Here is a 17111-nt window from a genome sequence, read left to right as displayed (position 1 = left end):
TAAATTTACTGAGTAAAAGTATAAATTACCTTACATTATGTAGTAATATGTAATTTAATTATGGCTAGTATACTTAAAGTCAGTCTGAGCTCAAAAAAGTTAAGTCTGCAAAAAAAAAATTTTTTTATGTTATATTTAGATTCAATTATCAAAACTTTACTTTTTAATTAACTTTTATATTTTTGTTAAGGTGTGTTAGAGATAAGCACAAGGGTAAAAAAAAACAAAAAAAGCTTTAAAAATAATTGATGAATCAGGAAAAATGCAGATCAATCTGACCTCTTTCAGTATATTTTTATTTTATTATAAATTAATAGTTTAGCTTACTTTGTTTTCGAAGGCTTGAGCCAAGCTGCATAAACAATATTATGGCTTTTATTATAAAAAGTTGAACCATAAACAAGCAAAAAAAAAATTATAATTTTGCGTTTAAATAAAAATTAAAACATTAAATTTTCTTAAATTTTTTGAACTAAATTTGTCGTTAGTTGAACTTAATATGACTAAAATAAACTTATTGACAAAATAAGTATTGCAGTTCGTGCTTACTCGACCATGAATATTTTCAGTTTAAAGTTGCTGTTTTAATTTTGCTTAGAACCTGAAAGAGACAGTAACTTACTGAAAATTAATGATGGCAACTATTGAAGGACTAAAAAAAGTGTTATTGGAAACATTAGAAAGTAAAGGAATTGTAAATGAAGTTCAGTCTCAGCTGAGAGCAGCAGTATTTAAAGCCTTAGATGACCCTAGCAATGAAAAACCTAAACTAAGCAACGAAAATCTAATGATAAATGAACTAATAAGAGAGTATTTAAGTTTTAACAACTATAAATATGCAGAATCTGTTTTAGTAGCTGAGTCTGGACAACCAAATGGAAGATTGGATAGAGATTTTATTTGTAAAGAGTTGAATGTTAAAGAAAGTGACTCTTCTTATAGTGTACCTTTACTGTACTCACTAGTAAAAGCATTTTCTGAGAAAAATGAGTGAAATAAAACTCACTATTAATATACTTATTACTTATGTTAGATCCCTTATTATGTTTTTATATAATTCATTCAAAAATATTTTTAAATAAGACTAATTAATAAGTAAATTTTATCAACATGTGCTTTTTATTTATTTAGTATTATGATAGAAATTTTATCTTTTTTAAATAAGACTAATTTTCAAACTAAACAATAGTGTTTGATTAAATCACTTTGTAATGATTTTTCATATATTGAGTTTATTACTTTAAAACTAAAGCTTTTACTAATGTATGTTACTAATCTAGGTCACAGTTTCATTTAAGTATAAACATTATTAAAAATAAATAGCCTAAGCATAATTTATTATTAAAATATTTTATTTTTGATTTTAAAAGCATATCAGTATTGGCTAATATAACAGCTTGTTCTTCTAAATAAGTTGAGCTTTTATTTCAAAACACAGTTTAAAATTTTCTTAATGCTAAAGAATTCTTTTGCCAAAAATTCAAAAATGTTATTTAATTGCTTTGGTTTTTCATAAATTTATATGTTAAGTTTATTTTCTTTTTGTACTTCAAAAGATGATTATATTTAAATGTTACTTACAAATTTTGAGTTAAGTTGTAATAAAATATGAACATTTAGAATATTTATTAAAATGTCTGATAGACTCACTCAACTGCAAGATGCTGTAAATATGGTTTGTTTATTGTTATAACTTTATTTTTACCTTTAACTGTATAGTAATTTAAGATGTTTTACTAGTTCAACTATAAAACAGGATTTGCCACACTTTTAGGCCAGCTCAGGATAGTTAACATTTTCACATTTTTGTTAGATTAGAAAAATACAATTTTTTTTTTTCTAGTAACATTTTATTAATTTTTTCTAAAAAAATCTGTATAATTTTTTAAGAGTGTAAATGAGATTAAGTTGGTTTCGTTTTCAATACTTTGATATATTTTAGTCAACTTATGTTCTACAATATATTTATTCTTTCAAAAATTTATTTTGCAAACTAAGTTTCGGTCAAAGACCTCGTCAGTGCTTAAATAAATCTTATTCAAATAGAAAATTATGTTCTACAATTTAATTTTTATAAGTATTAAGTGTTGGCTGGAGAGTATACTCTAAGGTTAGTCTGAGCTTAAAAAGCAGAGTCAGGATTGAAAAAAAAATATTTTTTTTAAATTAATATTTTTATCCCTAACCCACCTTAGCTGAACATATTAAACATTAGTCAAAAAGTAAAGTTTAAATAGTTAAGAAATAAGATGAAAAATTAACTTTATTTATTTCGCTGACTCATTTTTTTCTGCTCAGACTGACTTTAGTTTACTAGCCAGGTTGGTTTTTTTTTTATAAAAAAATTGCTGCTAGCCCTACATAAGTATAAATTTTTAAATGTAAGTAGTAGAAATTCAAGTTTTTTATTATATTTTAAACAGTTAGACTCAAAAATAATTTTTTTGTTACAAAGTTGTCCACTTTATTCTTTAACTTCTGTTAGTTCAAATTTAAAAAAAATGCTTAATTGCCACAACTAGAAAATATATGTTTAAAAGGAAATTATTTAAGCATTTTTATATTGCAAAACTTTAAATATTTTTTAGATATGACTAAAATAAGTTTTGAAATATACTTAATTTTATAATTTAGAAGTTAATATATAAATGGTCTTTTCTTTTTTACTCTCATAATCTTATAAATAAGATGTGCATAGAAATTTATATTTTTTCAAATAAATATAACTTTTTGAGTTGTTGCTTATTAAACATTTTTAAAGAATAATAATTTTTATGTAACTGAAACTAAGTACTTGTGTATAAAGGTAAAAAATAAATGTTTCTAAGCCACTACCATAAAAAATACTTTTGTTATAAGTATGAACAATAAGCTATATTTGATTATATAAAGTTTTAATTAACTTTTGAGCTGTAGTTTGTTTTGAAAAAATATTTTAATACATAAATAAGAAGAGCTATTTTTTAACTTCATTTTTCATTCATATTCTTAAGTAATCTATCTTCTCTTAGGTTATAAAAAATGAGCTTCAAACTTTTAAAAAGTATAGCTTGCATGACAAAAAGCAAAATATCTTGAGTAAAGTAAATAAATTATTACTTTTGTATTTGTACTTTAAAATTTAAAAAGTTCAACATTATAAGCTAACTGGTATAGGTTGATTAAAAATCTACAAACTTAGACCAAGCTGTGAAAATGCTTAAATATTTTTGAAAGATGGTCTTATAGCTTAAAAGTTTACTTTTTGTTTATTTATACAATCATTATTGTTGTATATGTTATAAAACCAGATTTTTTTTTTGAGTTGTAAATATTTTAATGTTTATATTAATACTTAATTGAAAAGTAATATTAACAATTTTATGTTAGGGTTTTAATATTTTTTAGATGTCCTCAGTGATGTGTGATAGCATAGGTGTACTGGGTCAACAGGCACCTGCTGCAGCTATTTCTGACTTTGAAAAGGTTTCACCAACCAACCTGCAGTACAATGCAGATGGTAATTTGTTGTTTATAAGTGTAATGCATGTTTAAATGTTGGTATTTTAATATTTTTAAAAGAATGAAATATTTTATAAGCAGTTATATTTAACTTTAAGCTTTGTTTCCATTAATAATGATTTAGGTGATATCACCCTTTTTAGTGATTCTAGTAATTTGGGGAGAGGGGCAATATTTAGCAAGCCAGAAACAACTAACTTACAGTAGATATTTTCTGGTTTGTAATGAAGGGGGCAATTGTTTTTAAATCCTTTGAAAAAGAGGTGACTATAAAAAATAATTTGGGAAACTCAGGTTTAGATTTATAAAAAGTTACTATCTAATTTTTTTTTTACATGTTATAAGCCAGAGTTCTACTAACTGCAGCTAGGGCTAAATGAGGTTAACCAAGAAAACTTTATAGCTTACAATGTTGCGTTTTAACTAAACATGCTTTATTTTTGATTTTGAGTATAGTTTGCTTCCTTTTATATTTTATTTATTACACCTTTCTGTTATATATGATTTAATTTCAAAACAAATTTTTTTATAAAAATTTTGTGGCCTTTAAAGGATTTTTTTTGTACTACGCCCATAGAACTTTTTTCAGATAATGTAGCCTCTTCTTAATAGAAGACTACTAATTGCTGTCACATACCAAGTTTCAAATTTATAAGTCTTTTTATTTATATTACAACAATGATTTTAAATTTTTTTTTTATTTATTGCTTAGTTTTACTTATTTAGTTTAAAAAATTGCACTGTTTACTTGTTTATAATAGTATAATTTGTCCAACATTAAACTATTATCAAAGTTTAACTGGTGCTCTTATTTTATTAAAAATTTGCTTTTAATATAAACTTAAGTACACAGCTTTCAACTTAGTATTTTTTGTACAAAATACAAACATAACTGTAGATAATTTTAAATGCAACATAACGTATTATGTTATCTTATATACCAATTATATTTACAAAAGTTTAAATACAACTGTATTTATACTAAAGAACGCTCTATGGTGCAGTAGATTATCCATTTTACTCAGAAATTTTTAAAAACTAGTTTTTAAATACTGTATTAATTACTTAGTTTTAGTCTAGAATACAACAATGAGTAGTTTTATAATTTTGTTAAAGTAAATAAAAAATTTTTTGTACAATATATCTTAGTAATAAAAACAAACAGAACTTGTCAAAAACTACTGTAATGATATCTTCAGAGCGGCAAAAGATATCAATGTTATTGTAGACACACTTCCATCTGAAGATAGTACTGTAGAACAACAGGTTTTTATATTTTACTAGGTCATGTTGTTTTTACTAAAAAATAAAATATATTCTTTTATTTGATACTTCAATTATAAATAAGTTATTGTATTAGTTTATAATTTCTATTAAAGTCTTATGTAGTTAGTTAGATACTAAGTTAGTTTGATACTAAGTGTATAAAAGTAAAGTTATTTGATATATCGTTTTTGCAAAGCTTGTTAACTTTTGTACTAAGTTGTAAACTAATTCTCTAAAACCTGCCATATTAATTTTAGGTTATTATTTAAATAAAATTTTTGTTGTTTACTGTTTTCAAAATAAGTTAAAATTATTAATCAAGCAAGTGTATGGTAAACGTTTTAAGTATAGAATAAGCTATTTTTTGTTTGCACTAAGGTAACTTATTTTTTGGATTAGCTTAACTCAAATAGTAAGTTTTGATCAAGTATCATTCTACTTATACTACAAAGAAATAATTTTTGAAAATTTAAATTATTTTTAAATAAGTTTGCCATTGAGGTTATTTTCAAATAAAGAAAATTCTATGGTCAAAATTTATTTTTGTTTACTCAGCTTAGTGTGATTTTTTTTCTAACATTTTGTTATTTATTTATTATTGCTAAAGTTCAATTAAAAGATTATTTTTAAATACTTTTACTTGTTAATATTTAGAATATGTTTTTATATCTCTTATAGTTGAGTTTGACTTGTTTGCAATTATATATTATTAATATTAGTTTATATACATTTTTAACATCGTAAAGAAACAAAACAACTGGTAACATATATCAAAAATTATAGAAAATTTTTTAATCAAATTTTATTAATTATAAATTTACTCGTCCTTTTTTTATTTACAATACTGCATAACCTATAAAAAACATATGGGTTGTAATGATATTTTATTAAATTATAATAGCTGCTAGCTAGATAAAAATTTAATTCTACAGGCAGAATACTTGAGAAAAATGGAAGCTGACAACTTACAAGAAGCTCAAAAGCTGAGGGTACTCATCGAGCAAGGTGAGAAAGGCCTCAACAAACTCCAGGAAGCTCTTGTTGATATTGCACAATCACAGCTGGAAGCTAGAAAAATTGAGGTAGTTTAAAAATAGTTTATGGCTTGACATTCATTCAGGTATCTGAGACCTGCAGACTATTAAGTTTTTTTTTCTTTTTAAAAACTATTTTCAATTAGATATTTTTTTTCAAGTAATAACCAAGGTTGCCACAAAGTCAAGAAAGTAAGGAAAAATAAAGAAAAGATAAAAGTCAGGAAAAAATGGGGTGGGGGGGTTTGAAAAAAAGTAAGGAAATGTCAAGAAAATTGATATAATGATGGTCTTTTAAGAAAGTTTATTATCAATAAAACTGCAATTTGTTAATGTTGTTTTCTAAAAAAATTACTATTGCAGTTTATCTTTTTCAGGGTTTAATTGAATTTTTGGAATAATTTAAAACTTTTATGATCTGACTTAATAAGTATTTACTATGTGGTAGAGAGTAAATTTATTTTTAGTTTTAAGGTCTTTAATTAGAATTACTTGCACAGAAAACCATATACTTTATGTATAGGGTTTTTAAACTCAGACTAATCATTGCTGTTTTTCTTTCTAGATCAGTTTATAATATTTGTGTAAATTTTTTGTAGATATATCATAATTCAGTTATTTCAAAGTCAAAACTAACATGTTTTAAGAATTATTGGCTTTCTAAAAAAATTTTTGAATGGCTTGTTAAAGATGATGATAAAAATAATTTTTAATGCAATAGGTGTTCATTAGGGTAGAGCTATAAATATTGACAACCTTTGAGTTTTCAGCTAAAAAATTTTTTACGTTTGCCAAGTACCATAAAAACACCCTGTGCAAGATTTTAGACGATTTGAAGAAACTTTCACCTTGTTGGAATTCGATTTCCTTAGATTTTAGCTGGAAGTTATTTTACATGTGGCAATTATCTCAAAAATACATTGTGCACAATTTAAGACAATTTAAAGAAAGTTTTATAGTGGTACTTCTTGAGTATTTGAACATGAAAATTGGAAGTTCGAGAAAACTTACAAAAAGTTATAAAAAATACATAAAAAAAAAGTCAAGCAAATTACATAGAAAAGTTAGGAAATTGTTTTCAACTCTATTTGTGGCAACCCTGAATAACTTTTAGTATTATAATTTTGGTTTTTAAGTATTCCAGCTTTAATTATTTGTAGTATTTTTTCAGTTTTTAACTATTACTACTTTTTTGTTTATTTTGTCATAACCTTAAGCTCACTCAAGGCAAGTTTGATAAAACTCAGGCTGACTTTTTTATTCAAATATTCGAATTCCTGTAACTTACAGTTGATGCTTTTTAATATATTCCATATAATATTATTTAAAATGCTGTTGTTTAATTTGTTGTTTATGTATTTTGGTTTTTGCGTCACTACTATTCCATCTTTGTATAGATATTTTTTTTGTAAGTTTTCTAACAACAATATGACCTAGTGTTTATTTCGGCCATCATCAACAAAGCTGACATATTTTTTGCCATTGATATAAACAATGAACTTCACCACAAGTTCAACAACATCAGCGAATATGCCTTCCTGATGAGTCGTAACAAGGACGAAACGGGTAGTGGGTTGTCTCGAATGCTGTTGTTGTTAGCCGTATGGTGAAGTTCATTGTTTAGTAACAAATATATTTATATATGTACATATATTTTAAGTTAATTTTTTTATTGAAATAAAGAAATTAAACTATTATATTAAATTAGTTTAGTTATGTTTACTTTTAAACTTATACTAAAGCAAATTTAGTATCATACTTTTCAATTGAAGAGAAGTATTTATGTTATTAAAAAGTACTTAAAAGTTTAATTGACTTGGTTTAAATTATTAAGAAAAACATTTTTACTATTTTTTATATTTATTTTATAATTAAAACTGTTTTCAATATTTGAAAAATAAAATTAAAACAGAATCAATTTATCCAATTAATTGAAACCAAAGTTGTGATTATATGAAAAATTCAAGTTTTCTTACAATTTTTGGTATTTAACTGGTTGTTTGGGTTTTATTACATTCTAATAATTTTTTAGTAAATAAAAATGTTTTAGATTTTATGGCTATAATCTTTGAAAATAGTTGTTATATCGCAATGATGATCAGCAAATAATAACATGTATACTAATCATATACCCATATCATATACTTTTTTTTCATTTAATATGTCATTAGTAATAAACTAATTTTTTTAAATAGTATTAAATACTTAAACATGCTTGTACAATTACCTAAACCAAAATCTTAACTTAACATTTATTGTATGGTTTTTAGGCGGAATTTGTATGTGGAAGTTTACCAACAACAAACCTACCGCCTTCAAGTGAAATCACTGGTGATTTTTCTGACCTTCCCCAGCGGTAATTAGATATATAAAGAGATAGTATAGATAATGAATGTTGAAGGTTTTTGTGTGTTTAGTTTGACTGATATGTTGATTGTCTTAAAAATAGTTCTATAAATCATGACGTTTGTTTTTATTTTAAGTTTATAAGTTTTGAAAGTATCACTAAGTTTTGTAATTTATACTTATATTTTTAGAACTTGAAATAAAGCATTTTTATTACCTTGTTAATTTTTTTATATTTTAAACATGTACCAAATATTTGATATATTATTTTAAGTTAATATCAACTGAAATTACCATTGTGTTTTAGAAATAGCTTGTCTTCTTTTTTTTCTTTTCTACTTTTAAACATACAATCTTTCTTAAATTTCAGTTAATAATAAAAAGAAATCGTTAAATATGTTCTTCAAATAGTTATTAATATACTTGATCTAAAAGATTACTTAATTCTAATTTTAATAAATAAGTACTTAAAGTTATTTAGTCAAAGTTACTTGGAAAATGTAAAATAAAATTATTTTTTATACTAAAACGTTAGAACTAAAGTGTTTTTTAATTGAAAAATTATAGTGAGAAAAAGTTTGTATACAAGTACAATTTAAATAATATTTTATTGTAGTAGTTTAGGTATTTACACTATTTTATTTTGTCACTCCAAATTATACTTTAAAGTAGTGTATAGCCTTTAAAACTGAAAACAAAACGCAATTTAAGTATTTAATTTTTAAGTTATTAAATATACTATAATTTACTTTTGATATCTTTAAAAATTGGTGTTTGTTTAGTGTTATTATTAGTAGTTACAGCTTTTTTTCTTCAGTTTAGACTTTTTTTATGTTTTGTTTCATTTATTATCAAACAATGTAAATAAGATTACGAGACTTGTAAAGAGATACCTACCTATGTTTTCACAAAATATTTATTCCTTTTCAATTTATAGTTTTTAGAAAAATTATTCATAAGTTTAAAAATTTTTAACTTGAAAAAAATACTTACTAAAAGTTCTGAACCATTAGTTTTTAGATATTACACGCAACAAGATATTTTTAATTAAAAAATTTTTATTATAATTTTCGTTTAATTCTTTCTAAGGGTTTATATATATAGACTTAACAAAATAGCTAATTAAAAAATAAAAGCTCACAACTAAGATTTTTATCGACAAGTACAAAAAATATATAAATTTTATATATTTTTCGAGAGTGAATTACAATTATTTAATTCAAAGTGAAGTTATATCTACGTTGTTGTTATATAAAATAAACTTAACAATTAGTTTTGTGTTGCTCTAGTCTACTGAGATTAAAAGTTTGTTGAATTGAATATTAAATGACATGTAATTGTTTTAGTATTCTGTTTTTTTGAAATCATAATCTCTACAAGATTTGCAATCCACTTACATTTTACGAGTTGCAGTCTTCGATTTACTTCTAATTTTAAATTTCTATTTAAAACTAGAACTAATAGTGTTTTGCTACGTTGAACATATTTTTTTTATACAATTTTAAAGTTTCAATGTCTTAATATGACTAAAATTTTGTTTACTTCTTAACATTGACCACGCTTTTTTAAAATAGCAATTTAAGCTTATACTACGTGTACTGTATATTAGGTTTTGTTGGTTATCTTTTACATAACTTTCAGTATTTAAAGCTTTCGTTACAATATATGTATTAAAACTCATGCATCTCAGTTTTGTGACTTGACGAACAAAAAAAAAGCAAAACTCATTTACAGTGTAAGTCCAAAACCTATACTTATTTTATGAAACTTTTTCACGGTTTCATAGAAACTTAAACTGTGATATTTAACATTAAGAGACTTAAAATTCATAACTATATAAAAAATCATTACACACACAAGTTTATCGTTCCTAAAAGTAGACTGTTATTTCTATAAAGTAATGCTTCATTTATCTAAACATTAGATTATTTATCAAGTTGTATTTCAATAATTATGATGTAATTAAATACAGTAGTTGATTGCATTATTACATATAACAGTTTCAATTCATAAAAAGTATTTTTGTAGTGAAATGTTCAATAACGGTTATAGTGTATGTATTTATTGTACTGGTTTAACGACGCGATCTTTTTTAATTTATATCAATACTTTTTTAACGAACGTGAACTTAGCTTGAGAGCGTTTTTTAGGAATTTTATAAAAATGTCCAAACTTAAGACCAAATTATTATCCTTATCAAAACGTTTTTATTTTTATTCTAGAGAACGATCCTTTGTTTTTAATTAAAAAAAATCCATTGAACTGGGGTTTGACTTTTTGAGTATGGCCCCTTTAAAAAATTTGAGATTTTTTTATTTATTTATACAAGCTTTTCTCCAAATTTAATAATTTTTTTTAATCATACTTATTAAAGTGAGTTTAATGATGTTGTAAACTTTTTTTTTCATTATTTTTTTATACCATAAGCCTGAATAATTTTTCAGAAAAATTCCAATTTTGTACGATTTTTGTTTTTCAGATATACAGCTTTTTATGCAATTATGTTCCATGTACAAAATGGTAAAATGGCTTTATGACTAAAAAATTAATGAAACTTCATAAACTTACATAGTTTATTATGAGCGTAGGTATAAAAGTTAAGATCTGATTAACTAACACATATTATGAACCAAACTTAAACAGTTACAAACTTGTTACATCTTTTTTTTAATTCTATGTTATTACTGTAAACTATGATCTATCCTAGTTTTTTCCTTTTAAAATATAGAGCCAGAAAAAAGTAAGGATATATACTTCTTAAAAAAATACTGTACGTTGTTAAAAATCAATAATGACTTTAAATGCGTAAGTACTTAAATTAAAAACATGTTAAAAAATAATAACCTTAGTTATTGCTCATTTTTGCTACTACAACATACTAATGAACTTAGGCGCTTGCCTTTTAGTTCCTTGTTGAAACTGGTAGTGCATTAAAATAACAAGCTGTTTATTAATAGCTAATAAAAACTTTCTTCAACTTCTAGATTAGATATATTACAAATTAGGCAAGAATAAATAAACAATTCAAAACAGCAAAAAAATTATAATGTGTTTAAGATATTTCATACCTATTTTACGATAAACAAAAGGTGAACAGAAATAGGATTTCATTTTAGACAGCTTAAAAAAAATAAATTGCAACACGATAACTGTTGTTTTTATGAGGTGCGTTTGTTTTCTATTGACTTATGGCTACTTTCTTCTAAACTAGATATCATTTCATTGTTTAAGTCGTTTATTGGGACTTGTAGGTGAGGTATCTTTATAAGATCTTTTTCTTTTTTTGAAGTTATCATTTTCCTTTTCAGAAAAACTATTGGCTATTTCATTCTTTTTCCTTTTACAACAAGTTTGAGCATCAGAGTTATTTTGCCAATCTTCAATTCTTTTTCTCTTTGGGGCATCAGATTTATTTTGCCAATCATCACTTCTTTTTCTCTTTGGGGCATAAGAATTATTTTGCAAATAATCTTTTCTTTTTCTTCTTTGTGCATAATTATTTCTTTGAAATTGATTATTCCGGAAGTCATTTAACTCTTCCGCGTATTCTCTATTCTCTATTTTAGTTGTAGATTGAAACTCGTTACAGTATTTTACATGTAAGTCTATAGAATTCACTTTGGAAAGAATTTCTTTCAGTTTGTTAGTCCCAGGACCTTCATTTTTCTTCCATTTCTCAGAAGCAAGAAATAGCTTTTGCTTGTTCATCCAATCTTTTTTGGTTCCTTAATTTGCACCTGTCTTTTACATTGCCTCGAACCGTTCCAATGCAGATTAAAACTTCATTAATTCTTTTCAATACCTCATCTTCACAAAGAACGCCTAAAGACAAATATATATATGCTACTTATTACAACAAAACTTTTATCATTTAAAGCAATTAAAATTTTTCAAGCTAAATAAGGTTTAAAATTAAATAGTTTACTACAACAAAGCTCCAATGAAGTTACAAACCCTATTGTTTTAAATAAAAATAACTCAGTTCCCTTTTTGAAAACATTTTTATCATGTCTTGAAGCCGACTTGTAAAATAACTAGAAAAAACAAACAAAAATAAAACGAGTAAACATTATAAGTAAGTAAGCAAAAAAACCTGGTAACTTCACAACTTCCGGATATTTACATTCCGACCAATACCCAATGGTTGGCGTCCAAAATTTTGGGCAGTCATGGTGTTCACAGAGTTGATATATTACTTTTTCGTTTTGTTGTTTTGGATGAGTAGACATATTGACTTATATTAATACAATATATGTTTTAAATCTAAATCTGTAAACATTTAATTTATTTTTGAATCATAATGTTATAAAAGTTTTATAAATTGACAAATGAAAAAAAATAGAACTTAATAAACGTTTATAAATTATTCATCTATAAAAAAAAATAAAATTTTATAATGTTATACAGTAAAATTAATTTAATAAAAGCTACAGCTGGAAAATTTTTAGAACTTGCTTGTAACTAATATGTTTACATTTTTACAACAATTAATACTTAATCATATAAGTAAATTACTAAATTTATAGTTTGAATCAAAGTTTCAAAACAATTAAACTGAGGTTTGCTTAGCTGATTATATACGTATTGAGTTTTTTTGATTAAATAAATCAAACTCTTATCTAAAGAAATAACTTTGCCTTACTTCAAAACTTTGAGTGATTCAATTAAAAAGTATGCACGGACTGGTCTTAGCTTTGAATTTATAAAGCTCCCAATTAACACTAAAATAGTTAAATTGATTTACTTAAACATGAAAAACAAAAGTGGTAATGCTCAAAACTTTACCACTTACTAAAAGGGGATGTAGTAGTACGGTGTATTATATTTTATATATACTCAGAGCAAAGAATTCTAAAATCTTAAGAAATGAGCACAGTAGACTTTTGTAACAAAAAAATATACGCATTAGAATACTTATCATTTTTAAAACTAGTTTAAAAATGTTTTTTTTTTTTATTTCCTTAGTGGAAAATTTAAGCACTAGACTTAAGATTTTATATAATTGTTTACAGTTTACAATAATACATAATATGGTAGATATTCATGTTTTTGCTTTTTGAATTAAAATGCAACTAAAGTAATTAAAATTACATTAAACAATGTTTATTTAAAATAAGTACTTTTTTTTTTGTAATTTATAAGCGCAATTCAGATTTTTTTTCAAGTTTAATTTAATTTTTCTACTTGAACTCTGCATTTCATGTTACCTATACTGATGCAACTCACAAAAAAAGTCAATGTGAGAAACTTACTAAACTCAGATCGTGCATTAATTAGACGGGCTATTGAAGTTTGAAAATACCAACTTAGTAATAAAAACTGGAGCCTTAGTATATGAAATAAATATATAGTGAATATGCAAGTTAAAACTATTTTAAAAGTTTGTTTTCATTTAGTGATTGGCAAACTAAAACTTTCATGTAAGTGTCATAACTGCTGTACATGTGAGACTTAAAGTCTTACAACCCTACAGCCTCCGATTTATTTTATTTGTTAAAGCTCGTACACGATTCAAAACCTAAATAATTTATAGTTTTTTGTCGATTGAACAATGAGTAAGATACTTAGCTATTTTTTAGTTCTTAAAATAATTATTTGGTATGAGTAAAGTTTTCAAGCTGTTTAAATTCACCAAGTTACGATAGTTAAATTTGTAAGTTTAAGTTCAGGTAAAACTTTTAAGTAAAAAAGAACTAAATAGTATGAATATATAGAAAAACATTTGTTATAACTTACCAATTAAAAAAAGTTGGAGTTAAAAAGTATAAAAATAGTGCTTCAATTATATTTTTTAATCTTAATTTATTTAATGTTAGTTGGTGTTGCAAATAGTTTCATAATGTAGTCTTATTTAAAAAAAGTTTTTATAAGTTTACTTATTCATATTTAAAAATACTATTTGTATTTCATGTTACAATGACCATTATTTATAGGTCAATTAAATAAAAAAAAGATTGTTAAGTAGAAACAAGTTAATTAAAAACAAACTTAATTGCTTAAAATAGTCTTGTTTGAGTTATAATTTAGTTTAAGTCTGACTAACTTGAAAAAAAAAAGGCTAAATTCTTTTAGAAGTAAAACCTATGTTTAGTATAGTTTTAATTGCTTCATCATAAAAAAAGTTACGTATGGAAAATTAGATCGGAAATTAAACTAGTAATTTTGTGGTGTCAGACAAGTTAATTCCTTTTAAATAAAGTTTGTTTTTAACTAGTAGTCAACCGCATCCAGGTCTTATTTCTAAACTAAAATCAATCGGAACCTGGTTAGTTTTCTAATCGAGATCCGGTCTGACTCGAAACAAAACCCAGATCATTTAAAAATTTTCAAAATTGTTATAATTTTAACTTAAAACATAACACTTTATTCGTTGTTTATTCGTTTATTACGTATAGGTGGGCAACTTTTTTAATCGACAGGTCTAAATTACCATAAAAGCATTCAACGGTCCGGACATAAAAAATATAAATCGTTGTTGGCCTCTTAGTTTTTGAAAATAGTACTACAGTTTTTTTAACTAAACAAATAGTAGTAATGAAATAGTCTTACAATAAGAACTACTGTGAACTGTAAATCTAACTAACAGCCGCATTTGAAGTTATCTGTTAACAAAAGGTCAATTTATTTTTTTCGCACAATTTGTTTTCAAACTAAAAAATATATTACGAACCAGAGGTTTCTGCTTGTCGTACCTTAAGTTGCCCATTCTTTGAAATTCTCTGCTTTTGCAGTGTCGTCTATTAACACTTTGTGCTGGTCAGAGACTATGTTAAGCTCAGGACTACTTTCACAAGTATGTCTGTTATCACTTGAAGGTTTTTAACCCTTTGCGAATGCGTACCAGCTTTGTAATTTGTTTCAAAAAGCTAGAGGTCGATAAAGGTTTCTTACTTATTACAACTCATAGCATACTAAAGGTTTAATATGTTATCAGTGATCAAACTAGTACTAGATAGTAATTCTTTAAACTTAATCTAGTGATCTTAGTTTATAACTTGATGCATAATCTTAATACAAGCTAGTTAGTAATTATTTTAACTTAGCCTATGGTAATCTTTATATATAACTTATTATATAGTATGAGTATAAAATAGGTAGTTAATATGTAGACTTAATCTGTAGTTACATTAGTATAGAAGAAACTACGATATACTAGTACTAATAATTTAGTTTTGGCTTAGCTTCGTTGACCAATAATCTAAAAACTAGTTCTATTCAGCACTTAAAGTTTGATTTTCAACTTAAGAAATATAACGGTAAGACAAACTGTTCACTTTCGTGCAAGTCAGAGCTCAAAAGATTTGCTGGTACGGCAGTTTTAACTTGATGTATTAACTATTATTTTCATTTTTCAGTGACTCTGACTGAGGTCACTTGACCTACAATAGAAGTGCAATGCTCAAAAAAATTTGTTAACGAAAAACGAAAGCTGATAAACCTATAGTAAATAAAATACAATCTAGCTAACTTTAACAACTAGACCAAGCCGCGCTCTTGCAAACGTTTTCTAGATATCGTGTGTTACTAAGCCAATAAATACACGTTTCTTACGAGTAAAGTCTTGTTCACAGAGAGTCTTTAAGTGCATGCTAAAGCAGAAGTACCAAAATGCGCTTGTTTAAACACAGCGTAAGCCAATTACCTCAAATTTTAACAAAACATAATTTTAGCCAGCATAAGCCTGCATATGCAAAGCGCACTGGCTTTGAAAAATCTTAACTACGACGCTTAACGACAACTTCGTCAAAAACTTTAATTTTCTTCCCCCTTTTCTCGCGGCGCTCGGCTTTAAACAGTATTACTTGTAGTAAACAATTTTATTTTTCAAAATTACTTGGCTGATAAGCAGATAATGCTTACAACCTAAGATTATGTTCTAGCTAGTGTTTAATTAAATTTATATAAACAATTTATGGTTTAATGTATTTTAAATCAGTCAGCTCTTTCATTGAGTAGAAGTAAACAACATATGAAATGAGGATAGGATCCAGCGCGCAAAAAATTTTTAAATTATAAATTATTCTAACTAAAAAAAACTAATATTAACAATTAATTGTTTATTGAACGAAAAAATAAGCGCTCAAATATTTGGCTCATACTTCTAGATATGATATCATTATTTCTCGCTTAGACAAATTAAAAACCTTTTTTAGTATAATTCTACAAATGTGAGTTGACCCGTATTAGCTTGTTACGAACAAACCGTTTGTCACATTCGCCCTACTAGGTAAGTTGACCAAACTAAACTTAGAAAATTACACAAATTTTATATGACTTGAATAATTAAAAAAATTTAAACTTTAAAAAAATACAATAAATTAAACAAAATGTGAATACTGGTGTGTCACGAAAAGAAGAAATTAAAATTACTACGAATCATTTACTTAAGATACTTTATTTATCCTGTTAAGGTAAACATGTACCAATAATAAGCTTTTTTTTTGTTTTTTTATATTTTTTAATTTCTAAAGCAACAAAAAAAAATTATAAGTATTTGTAAACCTACTATGGACACCAATGAAAATCAAAAAAATTCATAACATTTCGGACTTGCTTCGTTGGATGAATAACTGTTATTTTCTTTAACAAATAAAAATAATTTTTTTACCACTTATACCCATATGTGGATAAATCAGTGGGCTTGAATTTACGAACAGTAATATCTTTCACAATAAAAAGCACATTAAGTATTTTGAGTGTATAAAACATTAAAAGATAAAAGTTGGTTCACATTTGTTTGGTCTAAATTAAAAAAAAAGTTTTCTTATTTAAGATTAAGTAAAACAACGGACAACCTAGGAATTTACGGAGCTCCTAATACAATAAAATTGTAATACTTAAAAACTTTTAAACCAAGATTTCTTAAATTGAAAAAATATTTCTACCGTTCATGTAAAGAACAGACTTTTTAACAGATAATAAAGGCAATTGTTTAATGAATATAAAAAACAACTGATGCTATTT

The 17111-nt window shown here is 24.9% G+C and overlaps 2 protein-coding genes across 2 annotated transcripts; both read left to right on the top strand.

Annotated features, from left to right (window-relative positions):
* Window positions 1-634: 634 nt before the first annotated feature.
* Window positions 635-994, top strand: LOC145838765 (centrosomal protein 20-like). Its single transcript, XM_082946392.1, has one exon. The coding sequence runs from the start codon at window positions 635-637 to the stop codon at window positions 992-994; it is 360 nt and encodes a 119-aa protein (XP_082802518.1).
* Window positions 995-1624: 630 nt separating this feature from the next.
* LOC145846588 (mediator of RNA polymerase II transcription subunit 21-like) lies at window positions 1625-8299 on the top strand. The gene is made up of 5 exons (XM_082953284.1): window positions 1625-1675; window positions 3388-3499; window positions 4667-4767; window positions 5700-5849; window positions 8072-8299. The coding sequence occupies exons 1-5, from the start codon at window positions 1634-1636 to the stop codon at window positions 8159-8161; spliced, it is 495 nt and encodes a 164-aa protein (XP_082809410.1). The 5' UTR covers window positions 1625-1633; the 3' UTR covers window positions 8162-8299.
* The last annotated feature ends 8812 nt before the right edge of the window (window positions 8300-17111 follow it).

The sequence above is a fragment of the Thalia democratica genome, chromosome 1 (assembly GCF_965202585.1).
Source record: "Thalia democratica chromosome 1, ktThaDemo2.hap1.1, whole genome shotgun sequence".
In the NCBI taxonomy this organism is placed as follows: Eukaryota; Metazoa; Chordata; class Thaliacea; order Salpida; family Salpidae; genus Thalia; species Thalia democratica.
The sequence above is the reverse complement of the archived record's forward strand: the minus strand, read 5'-3'. Positions and strand labels throughout refer to the sequence as shown.